Below are 21890 nucleotides of genomic sequence, written 5' to 3' on the forward strand. Positions count from 1 at the left end.
TGGGGGAGAGAGGATCGGGGGGGGTAGGGGAGAGAGGATCGGGGTGGTGTAGGGGGAGAGAGGATCGGGGGGGTAGGGGAGAGAGGATCGGGGGGGTAGGGGAGAGAGGATCGGGGGGGTAGGGGAGAGAGGATCGGGGGGGTAGGGGAGAGAGGATCGGGGGGGTAGGGGAGAGAGGATCGGGGGGGTAGGGGAGAGAGGATCGGGGGGGTAGGGGAGAGAGGATCGGGGGGGTAGGGGAGAGAGGATCGGGGGGGTAGGGGAGAGAGGAGCGGGGGGGTAGGGGAGAGAGGATCGGGGGGGTAGGGGAGAGAGGATCGGGGGGGTAGGGGAGAGAGGATCGGGGGGGTAGGGGAGAGAGGTGGGGGGGTAGGGGAGAGAGGATCGGGGGGGTAGGGGAGAGAGGATCGGGGGGGTAGGGGAGAGAGGATCGGGGGGGTAGGGGAGAGAGGATCGGGGGGGTAGGGGAGAGAGGATCGGGGGGGTAGGGGAGAGAGGATCGGGGGGGTAGGGGAGAGAGGATCGGGGGGGTAGGGGAGAGAGGATCGGGGGGGTAGGGGAGAGAGGATCGGGGGGGTAGGGGAGAGATGGGATCGGGGGGGTAGGGGAGAGAGGATCGGGGGGGTAGGGGAGAGAGGATCGGGGGGGGTAGGGGAGAGAGGATCGGGGGGGTAGGGGAGAGAGGATCGGGGGGGTAGGGGAGAGAGGATCGGGGGGGTAGGGGAGAGAGGATCGGGGGGGTAGGGGAGAGAGGATCGGGGGGGTAGGGGAGAGAGGATCGGGGGGGTAGGGGAGAGAGGATCGGGGGGGTAGGGGAGAGAGGATCGGGGGGGTAGGGGAGAGAGGATCGGGGGGGTAGGGGAGAGAGGATCGGGGGGGTAGGGGAGAGAGGATCGGGGGGGTAGGGGAGAGAGGATCGGGGGGGTAGGGGAGAGAGGATCGGGGGGGTAGGGGAGAGAGGATCGGGGGGGTAGGGGAGAGAGGATCGGGGGGGTAGGGGAGAGAGGATCGGGGGGGTAGGGGAGAGAGGATCGGGGGGGTAGGGGAGAGAGGATCGGGGGGGTAGGGGAGAGAGGATCGGGGGGGTAGGGGAGAGAGGATCGGGGGGGTAGGGGAGAGAGGATCGGGGGGGTAGGGGAGAGAGGATCGGGGGGGTAGGGGAGAGAGGATCGGGGGGGTAGGGGAGAGAGGATCGGGGGGGTAGGGGAGAGAGGATCGGGGGGGGTAGGGGAGAGAGGATCGGGGGGGTAGGGGAGAGAGGATCGGGGGGGGTAGGGGAGAGAGGATCGGGGGGTAGGGGAGAGAGGATCGGGGGGGTAGGGGAGAGAGGATCGGGGGGGTAGGGGAGAGAGGATCGGGGGGGTAGGGGAGAGAGGATCGGGGGGGTAGGGGAGAGAGGATCGGGGGGGTAGGGGAGAGAGGATCGGGGGGGTAGGGGAGAGAGGATCGGGGGGGTAGGGGAGAGAGGATCGGGGGGGTAGGGGAGAGAGGATCGGGGGGGTAGGGGAGAGAGGATCGGGGGGGTAGGGGAGAGAGGATCGGGGGGGTAGGGGAGAGAGGATCGGGGGGGTAGGGGAGAGAGGATCGGGGGGGTAGGGGAGAGAGGATCGGGGGGGGTAGGGGAGAGAGGATCGGGGGGGTAGGGGAGAGAGGATCGGGGGGGTAGGGGAGAGAGGATCGGGGGGGTAGGGGAGAGAGGATCGGGGGGGTAGGGGAGAGAGGATCGGGGGGGTAGGGGAGAGAGGATCGGGGGGGTAGGGGAGAGAGGATCGGGGGGGTAGGGGAGAGAGGATCGGGGGGGTAGGGGAGAGAGGATCGGGGGGGTAGGGGAGAGAGGATCGGGGGGGTAGGGGAGAGAGGATCGGGGGGGTAGGGGGAGAGAGGATCGGGGGGGTAGGGGAGAGAGGATCGGGGGGGTAGGGGAGAGAGGATCGGGGGGGTAGGGGAGAGAGGATCGGGGGGGTAGGGGAGAGAGGATCGGGGGTAGGGAGGAGGATAGGGGGGTAGGGAGAGAGGATCGGGGGGGTAGGGGAGAGAGGATCGGGGGGGTAGGGGAGAGAGGATCGGGGGGGTAGGGGAGAGAGGATCGGGGGGGTAGGGGAGAGAGGATCGGGGGGGTAGGGGAGAGAGGATCGGGGGGTAGGGGAGAGAGGATCGGGGGGGTAGGGGAGAGAGGATCGGGGGGGTAGGGGAGAGAGGATCGGGGGGGTAGGGGAGAGAGGATCGGGGGGGTAGGGGAGAGAGGATCGGGGGGGTAGGGGAGAGAGGATCGGGGGGGTAGGGGAGAGAGGATCGGGGGGGTAGGGGAGAGAGGATCGGGGGGGTAGGGGAGAGAGGATCGGGGGGGTAGGGGAGAGAGGATCGGGGGGGTAGGGGAGAGAGGATCGGGGGGGTAGGGGAGAGAGGATCGGGGGGGTAGGGGAGAGAGGATCGGGGGGGTAGGGGAGAGAGGATCGGGGGGGTAGGGGAGAGAGGATCGGGGGGGTAGGGGAGAGAGGATCGGGGGGTAGGGGAGAGAGGATCGGGGGGGTAGGGGAGAGAGGATCGGGGGGGTAGGGGAGAGAGGATCGGGGGGGTAGGGGAGAGAGGATCGGGGGGGTAGGGGAGAGAGGATCGGGGGGGTAGGGGAGAGAGGGATCGGGGGGGGTAGGGGAGAGAGGGTCGGGGGGGTAGGGGAGAGAGGGATCGGGGGGGTAGGGGAGAGAGGGTCGGGGGGGTAGGGGAGAGAGGGTCGGGGGGGTAGGGGAGAGAGGGTCGGGGGGGTAGGGGAGAGAGGGTCGGGGGGGGGTAGGGGAGAGAGGGTCGGGGGGGTAGGGGAGAGAGGGTCGGGGGGGTAGGGGAGAGAGGGTCGGGGGGGTAGGGGAGAGAGGGTCGGGGGGGGTAGGGGAGAGAGGGTCGGGGGGGTAGGGGAGAGAGGGTCGGGGGGGTAGGGGAGAGAGGGTCGGGGGGGTAGGGGAGAGAGGGTCGGGGGGGTAGGGGAGAGAGGGTCGGGGGGGTAGGGGAGAGAGGGTCGGGGGGGTAGGGGAGAGAGGGTCGGGGGGGTAGGGGAGAGAGGGTCGGGGGGGTAGGGGAGAGAGGGTCGGGGGGGGGGGGGGGGGGGGTAGGGGAGAGAGGGTCGGGGGGGTAGGGGAGAGAGGGTCGGGGGGGGTAGGGGAGAGAGGGTCGGGGGGGTAGGGGAGAGAGGGATCGGGGGGGTAGGGGAGAGAGGGATCGGGGGGGTAGGGGAGAGAGGATCGGGGGGGTAGGGGGAGAGAGGATCGGGGGGGGTAGGGGAGAGAGGGATCGGGGGGGGTAGGGGGAGAGGGGGATCGGGGGGGGTGGGGAGAGAGGGATCGGGGGGGTAGGGAGAGAGGATCGGGGGGGGTGGGGGAGAGGGGATCGGGGGGGGGGGGGAGGTGGGAGAGGGGAGGAGAGTGGGGGGGGGTGGGGAGAGGGGATCGGGGGGGGGTGGGGGAGAGGGGATCGGGGGGGGTGGGGGAGAGGGGATCGGGGGGGGGTGGGGGAGAGGGGATCGGGGGGGGGTGGGGGAGAGGGGATCGGGGGGGGGTGGGGGAGAGGGGATCGGGGGGGGGTGGGGGAGAGGGGATCGGGGGGGGGGTGGGGGAGAGGTGAGGGGGGGGGTGGGGGAGAGGGGATCGGGGGGGGGGGTGGGGGAGAGGGGATCGGGGGGGGGTGGGGGAGAGGGGATCGGGGGGGGGTGGGGGAGAGGGGATCGGGGGGGGGTGGGGGGAGAGGGGATCGGGGGGGGTGGGGGAGAGGGGATCGGGGGGGGGTGGGGGAGAGGGGATCGGGGGGGGGTGGGGGAGAGGGGATCGGGGGGGGGGTGGGGGAGAGGGGATCGGGGGGGGGTGGGGGGAGAGGGGATCGGGGGGGGGGTGGGGGAGAGGGGATCGGGGGGGGGTGGGGGAGAGGGGATCGGGGGGGGGTGGGGGAGAGGGGATCGGGGGGGGTGGGGGAGAGGGGATCGGGGGGGGGTGGGGGGAGAGGGGATCGGGGGGGGGTGGGGGGAGAGGGGATCGGGGGGGGGTGGGGGAGAGGGGATCGGGGGGGGGTGGGGGAGAGGGGATCGGGGGGGGGTGGGGGAGAGGGGATCGGGGGGGGGTGGGGGAGAGGGGATCGGGGGGGGTGGGGGAGAGGGGATCGGGGGGGGTGGGGGAGAGGGGATCGGGGGGGTGGGGGAGAGGGGATCGGGGGGGGGTGGGGGAGAGGGGATCGGGGGGGGGTGGGGGAGAGGGGATCGGGGGGGTGGGGGAGAGGGGATCGGGGGGGGTGGGGGAGAGGGGATCGGGGGGGGTGGGGGAGAGGGGATCGGGGGGGGTGGGGGAGAGGGGATCGGGGGGGGTGGGGGAGAGGGGATCGGGGGGGTGGGGGAGAGGGGATCGGGGGGGGTGGGGAGAGGGGATCGGGGGGGGGTGGGGGAGAGGGGATCGGGGGGGGTGGGGGAGAGGGGATCGGGGGGGGTGGGGGAGAGGGGATCGGGGGGGTGGGGGAGAGGGGATCGGGGGGGGTGGGGGAGAGGGGATCGGGGGGGGTGGGGGAGAGGGGATCGGGGGGGGGTGGGGTAGAGGGGATCGGGGGGGGGTGGGGGAGAGGGGATCGGGGGGGGGTGGGGGAAGAGGGGATCGGGGGGGGTGGGGGGAGAGGGGATCGGGGGGGGTGGGGGAGAGGGGATCGGGGGGGGTGGGGGAGAGGGGATCGGGGGGGGTGGGGGAGAGGGGATCGGGGGGGGGTGGGGGAAGAGGGGATCGGGGGGGGGTAGGGGAGAGAGGATCGGGGGGGTGGGGGAAGAGGGGATCGGGGGGGTGGGGGGAAGAGGGGATCGGGGGGGGCAGAGAGCATCGGGGGGGTGGGAGAGAGGATCGAGGGGGGCAGAGAGGATCGAGGGGAGAGAGAGGATCGAGGGGGGGAGTGGGGAGAGAGGGTTGGGGATTGAATAGAGGGGAGCAGAAGAGCTCAGAGCGGGGGTAGGGGAGGAGGAGGTCAGGATCCAGGGGAGAGGTCAGGAATGCGGGTGGGGCGGTGTGGCGAGCAGTGGGGAAGACCACAGAGAGAACAGTGGGAATGGGTGTGGGGGGTGGGGGGGGGGGGGGGGGGGGGAAAGAGAAGAACGTGATCCAGGTCTAAAAGGGCGGGGGGGGGGGGGGGGGTGGGGGGGGATGAGAGCAAGAACGTGATCCAGATGGGAAGACGTATCACATTCTCTCCCCTCTGTTAGATGTGAATCACGTTCTTCCAATCCCACCCCCACCTCCACCCCCTTTACACCCAGACCACATTCTCCCTTCCCTCCTATAGAACTGGTTGATTTCATTGGACTGGACGAAAACCGGAAGTCATGGCACTGTCACTATTCACTTCATACCCACTAAACCTGTTAAAAATCTGTAACCCACACACAAAGCCCCATCTATGGCGGGGGCGGGGGGGGGGGTGAAGGGGAGAGAAGATCAGGGACTTGTGGGGGGTGGGTGGGGAGAGAAGGTCAGGAAATTGTGTGTGGGGTGGGGGAATAAGTTCAGGAACCTGGGCGGGGTATGGTCAGGAATGCTTTTTTTTTGGTGGGGTGGAGGGGTGTGAGGAACAGGCAGGAAGAGAAGGCCAGGAATCTGGCCTGGGGGTGGGGGGGGTGGGCGTGGAAGAGAAGGTCAAGAACTTGTTGGGGAGGGTAAAGACCAGTAACGCGTTGGGGATGGGGGGGGGGGGGTGGGGAGTCAGAATCTTGTTTGGTGAGTTGGGGGTGGGGGGGGGGGCGGGGGGGGGGTGCGGAGAAGATCCTAACCCGCAACGGTGGGCCCTGTCTGTTCTCTGAAAGCAGTACTGTGAGCTGTGAGCTGTGCCTGGGGCTTGACAGTCAGAATGAATGGATCAAATTACACATTGCAATGTACTTGATTACTCAGGCAGGAAGGATCTAATTACACATTACAGACCAATCAGAAATCAGGCTCGTCATCCAAGGGGACCAATCAGAACCTTGGTGTTGCAAATACACACAACCTTATATTTTGGGGAACTAATTGAAGAGTCCTACAAAATAAAAAAAACTGTTAAGAAGAGTAACAGCAAAGATATATTTTTTTAAAGCCGTCTTTAAAAGTAAATTTTAATTTCTGGGTATATGTGAAGGAAAATATCTGATGTCCTAGTATTCGAACTGTTCCCAAGAACTCTCTGGATGACCCAGCATCTTGAATGCAGATTTCCAAGGAGCACAAGTCAGGAACTTTAGCATCTGTTCTGAAACATTCTCAAAATAAACTGAAATAATTCACAATTCAGGGCCGTTTTCCAAAGGTTTCAGAGTGTTGTGCGGTTTGAGGTGTAATTCTCACTTCCAAGAGTTCTGCACATGCCTTGTGTTTAGAATCCAGGGCTGACTCTAAGTTCATCAATTTAGCCCCTCCCTATCGCTGTAACTTCCTCCAGCCCTCCGAAATCTCTGCGCCCCTCCAATTCTGGCCTCTTGGGCATCCCTGATTTTCATCACTCCACCATTGGTGACCGTGCCTTCAGCTGCCTGGGCCCTAAGCTCTGGAATTCCCTCCCTAAACCTCTCCGCCTCTCTATCTCTCTTTCCTCCTTTAAGACGCTCCTTAAAACCTGCCTCTTTGATCAAGCTTTAGGTCATTTGCCGTGATATCTCCTTATGTGACTCCTAATAATATCCGATAACGCTCCTGTAAAGCGCCTTAGGATATTTTACAATGTTAAATGCTCTATATAAGTGCAAGATGCTGTTGTTGCAGAAAGGTTATCCGTGTGTTACAGTTAGTGTTTGAAGAAAGGTTACCTGTGTTATGATTAGCATTGGTACAAAGATTTTCTGACTGTTAATAGAAAGGTTTTCCATGTGTTAGAATTAATATTTGTATAAAAGTTATCCTGGAGTTCGGGTCAGTGTTAATAAAAAGCTTATTCTTGAGTAAGCATTTTCATTAATGGATTTGTGGTGCTGTTGGCCTTATCACATCCACCGTCGTCCTTCCAAACGTTGACTAGAGACACAATTTTTCTCCGATTGGAGCACAAATGAATCTTTTCAAACCTGGAGATTATTTCAATTCTAGATTGTGCCAGCTCCGTGCAAATCCGTGGTTTAAAATAATCATTGGAAGCAAAACGCTCGTATCATACAGCTGGAATTTCAAAACAACACTCACATTGTATCTGTTCCAATCCTGGTAAAACACAGACATGGCGACGAAAGGCATGACTCCCAGACCCACCAAACAGTCACTGACCGCCAGATTCACCAGAAAGACCGAGGTCACCGAGTGGAAGTGTTTAGTCACAGCGATAATTGCGATCACCAGCACATTACCTAAAACGACAAAACAAATTTAAATTCCGAACAACATAATAATTCAACAATTTCAAGGCAGCAAGACGTGTGCATACCAAATCCCTCTGGGATCTGGGACCAAGATTGAATCTTTACACTCAAACCGGGCCGCACTGACTTCACAGAAAGCAACAGAGGGCACTTTACCTAATGTGTAACTTTGATCCATGGTTGGAGGGTGGGAGGTGCGGGTCTGGGGACTAGACCTGTACAGGACGGATGGGAGGTCTGGACTAGGCCTATACAATAGAGGTCTGGAGTCTAGACCAGTACAAAGTGGGTCTGAGGTACAGACCTGTACAATAGGGGTGTGGGGTACAGACCTGTACAATAGGGGTGTGGGGTACAGACCGGTACACAATAGGGGTCTGGGGTCTGGATCTGTACAATAGGGGTCTGGGATCTAGACCTGTACAATAGGGGTCTGGGGTCTAGACCTGTACAATAGGGGTCTGGGGTCTAGACCTGTACAATAGGGGTCTGGAGTACAGACCTGTACAATAGGGGTCTGGAGTACAGACCTGTACAATAGGGGTCTGGAGTACAGACCTGTACAATAGGGGTCTGGAGTACAGACCTGTACAATAGGGGTCTGGAGTACAGACCTGTACAATAGGGGTCTGGAGTACAGACCTGTACAATAGTGGTCTGGGTACAGATCTGTACAATAGGGGTCTGGGTACAGATCTGTACAATAGGGGTCTGGGTACAGATCTGTACAATAGGGGTCTGGGTACAGACCTGTACAATAGGGGTCTGGGTACAGATCTGTACAATAGGGGTCTGGGTACAGACCTGTACAATAGGGGTCTGGAGTACAGACCTGTACAATAGGGGTGTGGGGTACAGACCTGTACAATAGGGGTGTGGGGTACAGACCTGTACAATAGGGGGCTGGGTACAGACCTGTACAATAGGGGTGTGGGGTACAGACCTGTACAATAGGGGTCTGGAGTGCAGACCCGTACAATAGGGGTCTGACCTGTACAATAGGGGTCTGGGTACAGACCTGTACAATAGGGGTCTGGGTACAGACCTGTACAATAGGGGTCTGGAGTACAGACCTGTACAATAGGGGGCTGGGTACAGACCTGTACAATAGGGGTGTGGGGTACAGACCTGTACAATAGGGGGCTGGGTACAGACCTGTACAATAGGGGGCTGGAGTACAGACCTGTACAATAGGGGGCTGGGTACAGACCTGTACAATAGGGGTGTGGGGTACAGACCTGTACAATAGGGGGCTGGGTACAGACCTGTACAATAGGGGGCTGGGTACAGACCTGTACAATAGGGGTGTGGGGTACAGACCTGTACAATAGGGGGCTGGGTACAGACCTGTACAATAGGGGTCTGGAGTACAGACCTATACAATAGGGGTGTGGGGTACAGACATGTACAATAGGGGTGTGGGGTACAGACCTGTACAGCAGGGGTGTGGGGTACAGACCTGTACAATAGGGGTGTGGGGTACAAACCTGTACAATAGGGGTGTGGGGTACAGACCTGTACAATAGGGGTGTGGGGTACAGACCTGTACAGCAGGGGTGTGGGGTACAGACCTGTACAATAGGGGTCTGGGGTACCGACCTGTACAATAGAGGAATGGGGTACAGACCTGTACAATAGGGGTGTGGGGTACAGATCTGTACAATAGGGATGTGGGGTGCAGGCCTGTACAATAGGGGTCTGGGGTACAGACCTGTACAATAGAGGTATGGGGTACAGACCTGTACAATAGGGGTGTGGGGTACAGACCTGTACAATAGGGGTCTGGAGTACAGACCTGTACAATAGGGGTGTGGGGTACAGACCTGTACAATAGGGGTCCGGGGTACAGACCTGTACTATAGGGGTGTGGGGTACAGACCTGTACTATAGGTGTCTGGGGTACCGACCTGTACAATAGAGGAATGGGGTACAGACCTGTACAATAGGGGTGTGGGGTACAGATCTGTACAATAGGGATGCGGGGTGCAGGCCTGTACAATAGGGGTCTGGGGTACAGACCTGTACAATAGAGGTATGGGGTACAGACCTGTACAATAGGGGTGTGGGGTACAGACCTGTACAATAGGGGTCTGGAGTACAGACCTGTACAATAGGGGTGTGGGGTACAGACCTGTACAATAGGGGTCTGGGGTACAGACCTGTACAATAGGGGTCTGGGGTACAGACCTGTACAATAGGGGTGTGGGGTGCAGACCTGTACAATAGGGGTGCGGGGTGCAGACCTGTACAATAGGGGTCTGGGGTACAGACCTGTACAATAGGGGTCTGGGGTACAGACCTGTACAATAGGGGTCTGGGGTACAGACCTGTACAATAGGGATGCGGGGTGCAGACCTGTACAATAGGGGTCTGGGGTACAGACCTGTACAATAGGAGTCTGGGGTACAGATCTGTACAATAGGGGTGCGGGGTACAGACCTGTACAATAGGGGTCTGGGGTACAGACCTGTACAATAGGGGTGCGGGGTACCTACCTGTACAATAGGGGTCTGGGGTACAGATCTGTACAATAGGGGTGCGGGGTACAGACCTGTAAAATAGGGGTGTGGGGTACAGACCTGTACAATAGGGGTCTGGGGTACAGACCTGTACAATAGGGGTCTGGGGTACAGACCTGTACAATAGGGGTGCGGGGTACAGACCTGTACAATAGGGTTGCGGGGTACAGACCTGTACAATAGGGGTCTGGGGTACAGACCTATACAATAGGGGTCTGGGGTACCGACCTGTACAATAGGGGGCAGGGGACAAGTTCGAACATTTAATAGCGAGGGTCGTGACTACTTCAGCCATTTGAAAAAGGAAAACTTTCCCAAATACAACACAAATATATCTCATTTTCGCATAGCAAAATTATTCATGTAATGTTTTTGTCTCATCGAATAAATTGAGCATGAAATAAAACGCGCCGCTGGGATGTCACTGAGAATGCCGTGTTAATCCCGACACACTGCACAGGCAGCTGAAGGGACTCAGTGAAAATAACGACAGGGTTTCAGCACGAGAAAAAATGTCATAAAATAGCAACTAAAAATCGCGACTGCATTCTATAATAATAACAACGAGTGAGAAAACACAACCCGGAGACATTTCTGTTGAAGGCTCCTTGAAAGGGGGGGTTAGGAAACGAGGCTATTTCAGGTCCAGTAATTTAACTCATTCCATTCCAAATGACAGCTGATATAAAACTCTGCAATTCTTATCTCAGGGGTTTGTTGCTAAACCCATAGCTTCGGATATTTTGATTTTGTAGTGTCCAAATCTCATATTATATAAATAATAATTGTATCTATATAAAAATATAATTGTATCAATATATATCTAATAATTATACTATATAAATATAATTGTATCTATATATAAATATAATTGTATCTATATATAATTGTACCTATATATAAATATAATTGTATCAGTATATAATAATTATACCTATATATAAATATAATTGTACCTATATATAAATATAATTGTATCAGTATATAATAATTGTACCTATATATAAATATAATTGTATCAGTATATAATAATTGTACCTATATATAAATATAATTGTATCTATATATAAATATAATTGTACCTATATATAAATATAATTGTATCTATATATATAATAAAATTGTATCAATATATATCTAAAATTGTATCAATATATATCTAAAATTGTATCTATATAATATAATTGTATCAGTATATAATAATTGTACCTATATATAAATATAATTGTATCAGTATATAAATATAATTGTATCGACATATAAATATAATTGTATCTATATATAATTGTACCTATATATAAATATAATTGTATCTATATATATAATAAAATTGTATCAATATAATATAATTGTACCTATATATAAATATAATTGTATCAGTATATAATAATTGTACCTATATATAAATATAATTGTATCAGTATATAAATATAATTGTATCTATATATATATATATAATTGTACCTGTATATAAATATAATTGTATCTATATATATATATAATTGTACCTATATATATAATTGTACCTATATATATAATTGTACCTATATATATATATATATAATAATTGTATCTATATATAATTGTATCTATCTATATATATATATATATATATAATAATTGTATCTATATATAAATATAATTGTGTATATATATATATAAAATAATAATTGTATCTATACAAATATAATTGTATCTATACAAATATAATTGTATCTATACATATATAATTGTATCTATATATAAATATAATTGTATCTATATAAATATCTACACACACACACACACACACACAGATTAAAGTGTCTGCACATTGGTTTATGGATCTTCACGTCTTGGACATAACGAACTATTGCAAAATGTTGCAGCCTGTGCCCAATGTTGAGTTGGAGCCAGTAATAAAGCGGAGTCCTCAGTTTCCGAGGGTTTTGTATTGATGTGAATCTACCTGGTCTACACTCACACACTCACACACAACTCCGCGGGAGGGCTGAGCGGGGAAGTTACCGATGGCAGACCTGTGATCGCCGCCAGGCACATCAGGACCATGATGGTTTCCAGCAGGATCTTGACCAGAACAGACGGCGAGCCGGCGCCGGGCACGGGTGTGGAGACGCTGGGAGGGAGCCAGCGGCTGGCCGGAGTCTGGGCCGTCCCGCCGGCGGACAGGTTGGCGAGGAGCGAGGAGAAATCCATGGGGTCCCCGGGTGGGGTGGGGGGTGTCAGCGGCCGCTCGTTGCCTGGCCGGCCGCCGAGTGCCAGCCCCGCTCGGCTGCTGCCATGGCCGGGAGCCGAGCCGCCGTCAGGAGATCCGGGGAGGACAGGCGGCCAGCAGTCGGTGTCTGGGGGACCAACACACAAACCCTCCTGCTACAGATCGGCTCAGGCGATGCAACAAAGTGGCGCTGAATCACCTCCAGATTCTTGCAAATAAAAATTGGAAAATCCCACGCTGGCTTTTTTTAAAAAAGAATTATAAACAATTCCCAATCACACTTGAGTTTGGAAGGAGAAATTCTTCTTCAATCCTGATCCAACTGCAGAGGGGCAGTTGAGTTACTTGTCCAATGTGTGGCGGCTTTCATCCTCGATGGGATCCCGGTTCTCTTTAAGTCTATGTGGGTCTCTCTCTCAATCCGTCCCACATCCCCAAACCTGCGGCGCCTGCGATGCACCTGACTCCGCCCTGCCTGCTGACCACTCCTCCTCCCAGCACCACACCCAGCCACCCACCTCTGCTCAAAGGTGTGGGGGGCAGGCGGATTGGATTGGAGCCAGCAAGCCGGGCGCCCCTCCCACCGCCGTCACTCACTGCCAGGAGAGGCTGAGAGGCAGGGTGGCTGACTGGAGAGAAGCATTTATTATCAATAGCACAAAAAACAGAAAATCCAGAGAGGCGCAGCAGGTCAGGCAGCGTCTGCGTGAGAGAGAGAGAAAAAAAACCCGCAAGAGTTTAAAATCGCAACCTTTTTCATCAGAACTGCAAGACGTTAGGGACCAACAGCTTGGAAGCAAGTACAGATCCAGGGGGCAGAGAAGAGCAGAGCTCCTTCAACAAACACAACTTGCATTTATATAGCACCTTTCACATCGTAAAACGTCCCAAGGTACTTCACAGGGGCGTCATTTTTTTTAATGGTGAGAGACTGGGAAATGTTTGCACTTGGTGTCCTTGTACACAAATCACAGAAAGCTAACCTGCAGGTACAGCAAGCAATTAGGGGAGCAAATGGTATGTTAGCTTTTGTTACAAAGGGATTAGAGTACAAAGAGTAAAGAAGTCTTACTACAATTATACAGGGCATTGGTGAGGCCACACCTGGAGTACTGTGTAGAGTTCTGCTCTCCTTACCTGAGGAAAGCCTTAGCCAGAGTGCAATAAAGGTTCACTTGACTGGTTCCTGGGAAAAGGGGATTGCCCTATGAGGAGAGATTGGGTAGACTAGGCCAATATTCCCGACAGTTTAGAAGAATGAGAGGTGATCTCATTGAAACATATAAAATTCTTAAGGGACTTGACAGGGTTAATACTGAGAAAATGTTTCCCCTGGCTGGTGAATCTAGAACACAGGGTCACAGTCTCAGAATAAGGGGGTTGTGAGTCTTTGGAATTCTCTAGAGAGCTGTGGATGCTCAGTCATTGAGTATATTCAAGACAGAGGTCGATACATTTTGCGGAATTAAGGGATATGGGGACAGTGCAGGCAATGAGGTAGAAGATCATTCATGATCTTGTTGAATGATGGAGCAGGCTCGAGGGGCCGAATATCCTACTTCAGCTCCTATTTCTTATGTTCTTTGTTCTAATTGGACACAATTTGACACTGAAGGAGATAGTAAGACAGGTGACCAAAAGCTTGGTCAAAAATGTAGGTTTTAAAGGAGGAGAAAGAGGCGGAGAGGTTTAGGGAGGGAATTCCAGACCTTAGGGCCTAGGCAACAGAAGGCACGGCCACCAATGGTGGAGCAAAGGAAATCAAGGTGGGTATTCCTGAAAGAGCAGTGAATTAAATAACAAATCTACTGCAGATGCTGGAAATTCAAAATTAAACAGAAATTGCTGGGAAACACTCAGCAAGTCAGGCTGCATCTGTGGAGAGAGAAACAGAGTTAACATTTCAGGTCGATGACCTTTTCATCAGAATCAGAAGATGTTATTATTAGTTTATGCCACTTGAATGGCACCCATCCACCACCCTAAACATTCACTCCCTCCACCACTGGCACACCATGACTGCAGTGTGTACCAGCTACAAGATGCACTGCAGCAACTCCCCACAGCTTCTTCGGAAGCACCTCCCAAATCCTAGAAGGACAAGGGCAGCAGGCACATGGGAACACCATCACCTGCAAGTTCCCCTCCAAGTCACACACCATCCTGACTGGGAAATAGATCACTGTGTCAAATCCTGGAACTCCCTCCCTAACAGCACCTTCACCACACGGACTGCAGCAGTTCAAGATGGCGGCTCACCACTGCCTTCTCAAGGGGAACTAGGGATGGGCAATAAATGCCGGCCTAGCCAATGGTGCCCACATCCCATGAATACATTTTTAAAAGTTGCAAACTTATCCCAATACACAACTGCTCTTGGACAATAATAATGAAAAAAGTAAACAAAACTGAATTGTTTTAGGATTTAGCTTCTAAAAAGATAATTAAACACTGTCATCAGACAAAGGAGGTGAGCTCAGAACAGTGTCCAAAGTATAGCTGGTGGCAATAAAGGCATCTTTCAATAACTGTACTTGTGAAGCATTAAAAAGACAGACTTGCATTTATATAACACCTTTCATGACCTCAGGACTTCCCAAAGTGCTTTACAGTCATTTTGACATTTGTAGTCACTGATGTACTGTAGGAAACACGGCAGCCAATTTGCACACAGCAAGGTTCCACAAACAGCAATGTGATAATGACCAGATAATCTGTTTTAGGTGTCGCTTGAGGGATAAATATTGGTCAGGACACCAGGCAGAACTCTCCTACTCTTTTTTGAAATAGTGAGTGTAGGATTTTTTACCTCCACCTGAGAGGGAAGTCAGGGCCTCGGTTTAACATCTCATCTGAAAGACGGCACCTCCGACAATGCAGCACTCCCTTAGTACTGCACTGGAACGTCTGCCTAGATTTTGTTCTCAAGTCCCTGGAGTGGGACTTGAACCCACAACCTTCTGATGCAGAGGCAAGTATGCTACCTACTGAGCCACAGCTGACACCATAAAAGAGCACTGTCTTCTTTACAAAAAAGTGTTTCACACATCTAATTTTGTCAGTCTGTAATCACTCAATGTAATAGTGTAAATCGCACCGAAGACACAACGTTCTATTCCTTTATCATGATATTGCAGTAATGAAAGTGACAGGTGACCCTCCAATCATCTCTTTATCAAGACATCGGCTGCACTAAACATGGCGATGTTCTTAAGGGGAGCTCTCGTTTGAAGATGATGGGGTAAATTTGATGTTAAAATAATAAATAGGAAGTTGGAACAACCATAAGTTGTCCTGTCCACCAACTGTCCGATCTGTCATCCTGGCATGTAAAGCTCTTCACTGGGAGCACCATTGTGTAAAATTGACCCCACATTGCTTTACAATACTCACAAAGAGCTTATTGAAACAAAACCCCGAGGGTCAAGTGGGTCATCTGCAAGTTGGACTCAGCTTAGTTGTGAGTGTTGGTGGACTGACTGTTTACCATTGAGTTTAGTCACTGCTCCCCTGATGAGAAACTCTCTTCTACTTTGGTGATTATCTTCATTTAGAACCCTATCCATCTTGCCAGATGTCCTACCTGTAGCAGCAGCTCATTTGTATTGCCTGCTGTCTCTTTCTTTTGCGCTGTGTATAACAAACACTGAGCAATCTCTGGTGTCATCATCATTGAATCATTTTCATCTTCCAGTGCCCACCATTTGTGTGTTTTCTCTTGTTGGCCTGGCACCAGAGGAACATAGGCAACACTGCTTGGTCCTGTTCTTTGCATTTTTCAAATTCCTGAAGTAAAGGTTTTTTTTAAGTCAATATCCCAGGGCTGCTACAGTGTCTAACATACTTTGAGGATCTTCAAATCACCCACTGGTTCCTCAGTACAAGTTCTCCAAGTCTTTGTGTGCTCTCAGTAATCACCAGGGTTAAATTTCACGAGACATTCAATCTCACTGCAGTTGCCGTAGGTTGCAATACTGTTAGTAATACTACTTAAAGTAGGGAAAATAATAAAAACACAGTGAGCTCAGGGCCAGAGAGACTTTAATGGCTGTTTCTAACATTCTCTGTCACCTCTGGAGGATGGAATGGTGAAATGGGACAATGCTATATTAGTACACACATGTTACTATTCCACAGCACATTTCACCCCATGGTGTTTTTAAACACATCTGAAGATGAGTGAGAAAGAACTGTGAATGTTTAAGAACAGGGCTAAGGCCTGTGAGTATAGAGAGAGCATCTAATGATGTGTGGAACATAATGGTTCAAATATTGCTGGGGTTGTTCTCTGTAGGGCAGAGAAGGCTAAGAGGAGATTTGGTAGAGGTGTTTAAAATCATGAAAGGGATTAGATAGATTAAATAAAGAGAAACAATGCTTGAAGGGTCGATATAGAGAGGGCACAGATTTAAGGTGATTGGCTTCTGGTTAAGCAGCGCCTCGATGTCAAAATTCTCATCCTTGTTTTCAAGTCCCTCCATGGCCTCACCCCTCCCTATATCTGTAATCTCCTCCAGCCCCATAACCCCCCTGAAATGTCTGCGCTCCTCTAATTCTGCCCCCTTGAGCATCCCTGATTATAATCGCTCAACCGTTGATGGCCGTGCTTTCTGTTGCCTAGGTCCCAAGCTCTGGAACTCCCTGCCTAAACCTCTCTGCCTCTCTTTACTCTTTCAAGACTCTCCTTAAAACCTACCTCTTTGACCAAGCTTTTGGTCACCTGCCCTAATTTCTCCTTATGTGTCAAATTTTTTTTTCTCATAATACTCCTGTGAAGCGCCTTGGGACATTTCACTACTTTAAAGGCGCTATATAAATACAAGTTGTTTTTGTTGTTGATTGGCAAAAGAATCTGAGGCGACATGAGGAGAAACTTTTTTACTCAACAAGTGAAAAGAAAGACTTGAAAGAAAAGACTTATATTTATATAGCGCCTTTCATGACCACCAGACGTCTCAAACTACTTTACAGCTAATGAAGTAAGTTTGGAGTGTAGTTACTGCTGTAATGTAAATATGGTTAGGATTTGGAATGCACTTCCTGAGAGGGTAGTGGATACACATTCATTAGTAGCCTTCAAAAGGGAATTGGATAGATATTTGAAGGAGATATGGGGAAAGAACAGGGGAGTGGGACTAACTGGATGGTTCTTCCAAAAGTGTCAGCGCAGACTCAAAGGGCCGAATGGCCTCTTTCTGTGCTGTACTATTCTATGATTCTATTGGAATGTCATATCAAAGAAGCCAAAGAAAGATGCATAATGTAGGATATAAGTATTCTGGAATTTGGCGTTATTTACCTTTGAGTGTCAGGGACCAATTTGTAAATCTTTTCATCAGAAGATTAAGTAGATTGTGTATAGTCTATTGAAGAGATTAACTTGATGGGCTAAATGGCCTTTTCTCCTTCCATGTTTCCTTGTGTTCCTATGAAAAACGCTCTGACATATGGGATTACCAATGAAATGAATTCCGTCAATGTCCCAGATTTGATTTGCAGGCTGTGCTGAGTCAGCTGATTTCATCCTGGACAACAGTCGAACGCTACAGTTGACAAGAGCAATATTTAGTCAAGGAGGGGCAATATTAATAAAGGCCGCAGTTCTCCTCGGAGCACCTATTAACTCCTGCTGGAAAATACGGATATTTGGGCATGAGATGGGAACAGGACTGAATCCAGACGTGATGCACTCCATGTAGAACAGCCAGTTGAAACTCACTGTCGAGGCTCGCAGGTGAAGAATGAGCATTGGCAGGAAGTATTGGAGGGCCGCAGGTACCCAGCGAAGCCTACCTCAGTAAGAGTCAGCACTTTTAGAAGAGGAGAGGATAGCATTTGAGGAAAAGAAATGGAAGTCATGTTAACTGGTAGTTAACTGCTTTTACAGGGAGGTGGAATGTTGGGGCAGGTTTTAGAAATGCCAAGCTTTGGCGCGTGGTTGCATCACATGACAAAGGAAACTTCTCTGGGGCAAAAGCGTCCAAATACAAGACTTGGGATTACTTCCAATTTTCCGATGCGCATCTGAACTTTTGGATGTTTTTGTCCTCAATTTGGCTACGTGGACACAATTAACGTTCAGTGTTCGACTTGGCAGTATGTATGTAGGCAGACAATGAGAACTTTAGAAGTAAAATATGTAATTAGGGCAGATTTAATCTCTGTCCTTGATTTGCACTCTCTGCCCCGGTTGCTCATGAGCATGCTGTTTGTTGCGATGTAGATCTTGGGGGAGTCTTTGTTTTTAAGTGTTCCGTTGGAGATGGGGCTGAATTTCTTTTGACAATGACGTGATTATGAGACAAAGAGATTTGAATCTATTTGAGAATTGGAGCACAAGTGTCCGCTAACCCAAAAGGTCAGTAATTGGATTAAAAAATGTTTTACCTGTGTTCCATCTGGAGCATTCATCGCATACTAGTCACAACTGTAGCAAATTCTCCACAGAATAGATTTACATAGAATTACAAACACGGAAACAAGCCATTTGGCTCAACCAGTCCGCATTGGTATCTATCCTCCACAGGAACAGTAGTCCTCATCTAAATGCCCACTCTGTTCCTATTATTCACTTTTCCTATAACCACCTACCTAACCTAGTCTCAAATGTTGACACGATCTCAGCTTTAGTTGGGAATGTCAGCATCATCATCATCATCATCATAGGCAGTTTCTCGACATCGAGGAAGACTTGCTTCCACTCTAAAAGTAAGTTCTCAGGTGACTGAACAGTCCAATACGGGAATTACAGTCTCCATCACAGGTGGGACAGACAGTGGTTGAAGGAAAGGATGGGTGGGACTGGTTTGCCGCACGCTCCTTCCGCTGCCTGCGCTTGTTTTCTGCATGCTCTCGGCGACGAGATCAAGGTGCTCAACGCCCTCCCGGATGCACTTCCTCCATTTAGGGCGGTCTTTGGCCAGGGATTCCCAGGTGCCGGTGGGGATGTTGCACTTTACCAAGGAGGCTTTGAGGGTGTCCTTGAAACATTTCCTCTGCCCACCTGGGGCTCGCTTGCCGTGTAGGAGTTCCGAGTAGAACTCTTGCTTTGGAAGCCTCGTGTCGGGCATGTAGACTCCCAAAGCAAGGTAGCATCGTGGTAATGTTACTGGACCAGTAATCCAGAAGCCTGGACTAATGATCCGGAGACATGAGTTCAAATCCCACCACGGCAGCTGGGGAATTTAAATTCAGGTAATTAAATAAATCTGGAATAAAAAGCTAGTATCAGTAATGGTGACCGTGAAACTGTCGGATTGTCTTAAAAACCCATCTGGTTCACTAATGTTCTTTAGGGAAGGAAATCTGCCGTCCTTACCTGGTATGACCGATATGTGACTCCAGACCCACAGCAGTGTGGTTGACTCTTACCTGTCCTCTGAAATGGCCTAGCAAGCCACTCAGTTGTGACAAACCGCTACGAGAAACGATAATAAGAAAAATACCGGACCGACCACCTGGCATCGAACTCCCTCCCGAACAGCACTGTTGGGAGTACCTTCATCACATGGACTGCAGCGGTTCATGAAGGCGGCTTACCACCATCTTCTGAAGGGCAATTAGGGATGAGCAATAAATGCTGGCCTTGCCAGTGATGCCCACATCCCACGAACAAATTAAAAAATAAGTCACTGCAGTTCATTCTATATCCTCACAGCTCTCTGTGCTTAAAGACTTTTCCTGCTCTGTCCTAAATATCTTAACTTTAATCTTACAAATATGCCCCTTTGCTCTTGACCCCTCAATCACTGGAAACAGTCTCTTTCTATCTACTCTGTGCCATCCCTTCATAAATTTGAATATCTAGCAAATCATCCCATAATCTAACAGCACCAATTTTTCAATGCTTTCTTCATATTTGTATTTCCTCATACCAGGCATCATCCTAATGCATGTGGGCTGTATCCTCACTATTGCCTCAACACCCTTCCTATTGTTCTTCCTGTGCACCTGAAATGCCTTCACTCTTCCATATCACCCAGCTTTTCCCCATTCAAAATATAATGATTCTTTTTTAAGAACATAGGAATTAGGAGCAGGAGTAGGCCATATGGCCCCTCGAGCCTGCTCCGCCATTCAATAGGACCGTGACTGATCTTTGACCTCAACTCCACTTTCCTGCCCGATCCCCATATCCCTTGATTCCCTTAGAGTCCAAGAATCTGTCAAACTCTGCCTGAATATAATACAAAAAGCAAAATACTGCGGATGCTGGAACCTGAAATAAAAACAGAAAATGCTGGAAATCTCAGTAGGTCAGGCAGTATCTGTGGAGAGGAAGCAGAGTTAACGTTTCAGGTCGATGACCCTTCAGCAGAACTGGTGAATGTTCGAAAAGAACAGATTCTTAAGGAGCACTGAAAGGGGGAGGGGAAGAAAGAACAAAAGGGAAGGTCTGTGATAAGGTGGAAGGCAGGAGAGATTAGAGAGGCAGAAGGGATGATTGTCCGAATTGAGATGGTAATGGCAGGTGTTAGAAAAAGGTTAGTCTATATAGGGTGTGAATGACAGAATAATGACCAGCTGCCATTGGAGACAAATCATTGGAGACAAATCAAAAAAACATGTCTTCTCTTTTCTCTTTTAAATGTTAGCCAGTATCTCAGTGGGTAGAACTCTCGCCTTTGAGTCAAAAAGTTGTGGGTTCAAGTCCCACTCCAGGGACTAGAGCACATAAATTTAGGCTGACACTCCAGTGCAGTGCTGAGGGAGTGCGGCATTGTCGGAGGTGCCGTTTTTCAGACGAGACGATAAACCGAGGCCCTGTCTGCCTCTCAGGTGGATGTGAGCGATCCCATGGCACTATTTCGAAGAAGAGCAGGGGCGTTATCCCCGGTGTCCTGGCCAATATTTATCTCTCAATCAACATAACAAAAACAGATTATCTGTTCATTATCACATTGCTGTTTGTGGGAGCTTGCTGTGCGCAAATTGGCTGCCGTGTTTCCCACATTACAACAGTGACTACACTCCAAAAGTACTTCATTGGCTGTAAAGTGCTTTGAGACGTCCGGTCATGAAAGGTGCTACATAAATGCAAGTGTTTCTTTCTTTTCACATTTATTGACATTGAATTACATCTGGCACTTTTTTGCCCATTCTACCATCTTATCAGTATCTCCTTGCAGATATGTTTGGTCCTCAGAATGACTTACTTTGGTATTACCTGCAAAGTTGGACACTGCTCCTTCCAGCCCTATATAAAAATCATTAATATACACTGTGAACAGAAGCAGTCCTGGAACAGGACCCTGTGGAACACCACTACCCACTTCCAACCACTCTGGGAAATTGCTCTTAATTCTTACTCTCTGATTCCCCTCTTCAAAATTCTCATCCTTGTTTTCAAATTCCTCCATGGCCTCGCCCCTCCCTATCTCTGTAATCTCCCGCCAAGCGACCCGCCGAGATGTCTGCGCTCCTCTAATTCTGCCCCCTTGAACATCCCTGGTTATAATCGCTCAACCATTGGTGACCGTGCCTTCTGTTGCCGAGGCCCTAAGCTCTGGAACTCCCTGCCTAAATCTCTCCGCTTCTCTACTTCTTTTTCCTCCTTCAAAACACTTCTTAAAACCTACCTCTTTGATCTGCCTAATTTCTGCTTTGTGGCTCGGTGTCAAATCTTTTGTCTCATAACACTCCTCTGAAGCGCTTTGGGATGTTTCACTACATTAAAGGCGCTATGTAAATACAAGTTGTTGTTGTTGTCCTAACCAGTTGTTATCCTCCCTTAATTTTAATCTTCTCTGATAATGGCTAATTTATAAAGTGTCAGTATGATCAGTATTTGGTTTCTGCGTGTATTTACACAGTAGGGACCTAT

At 51.0% G+C, this 21890-nt stretch overlaps 1 protein-coding gene across 1 annotated transcript in view; it reads right to left on the minus strand.

Annotated features, from left to right (window-relative positions):
- LOC139273869 (5-hydroxytryptamine receptor 1) overlaps positions 1-21890 on the minus strand; it is a 71613-nt gene that overhangs the window by 45446 nt on the left and 4277 nt on the right. The window contains exons 3-5 of the mRNA XM_070890945.1: positions 18659-18769; positions 11871-12194; positions 7161-7321 (exon numbers count right to left, since the gene is read on the minus strand). Coding sequence (XP_070747046.1) covers positions 7161-7321; positions 11871-12194; positions 18659-18769 — 596 coding nt within the window. The remainder of the gene's footprint in view (positions 1-7160; positions 7322-11870; positions 12195-18658; positions 18770-21890) is intronic.

The sequence above is a fragment of the Pristiophorus japonicus genome, chromosome 9, assembly GCF_044704955.1.
Source record: "Pristiophorus japonicus isolate sPriJap1 chromosome 9, sPriJap1.hap1, whole genome shotgun sequence".
Classification (NCBI taxonomy): Eukaryota; Metazoa; Chordata; class Chondrichthyes; family Pristiophoridae; genus Pristiophorus; species Pristiophorus japonicus.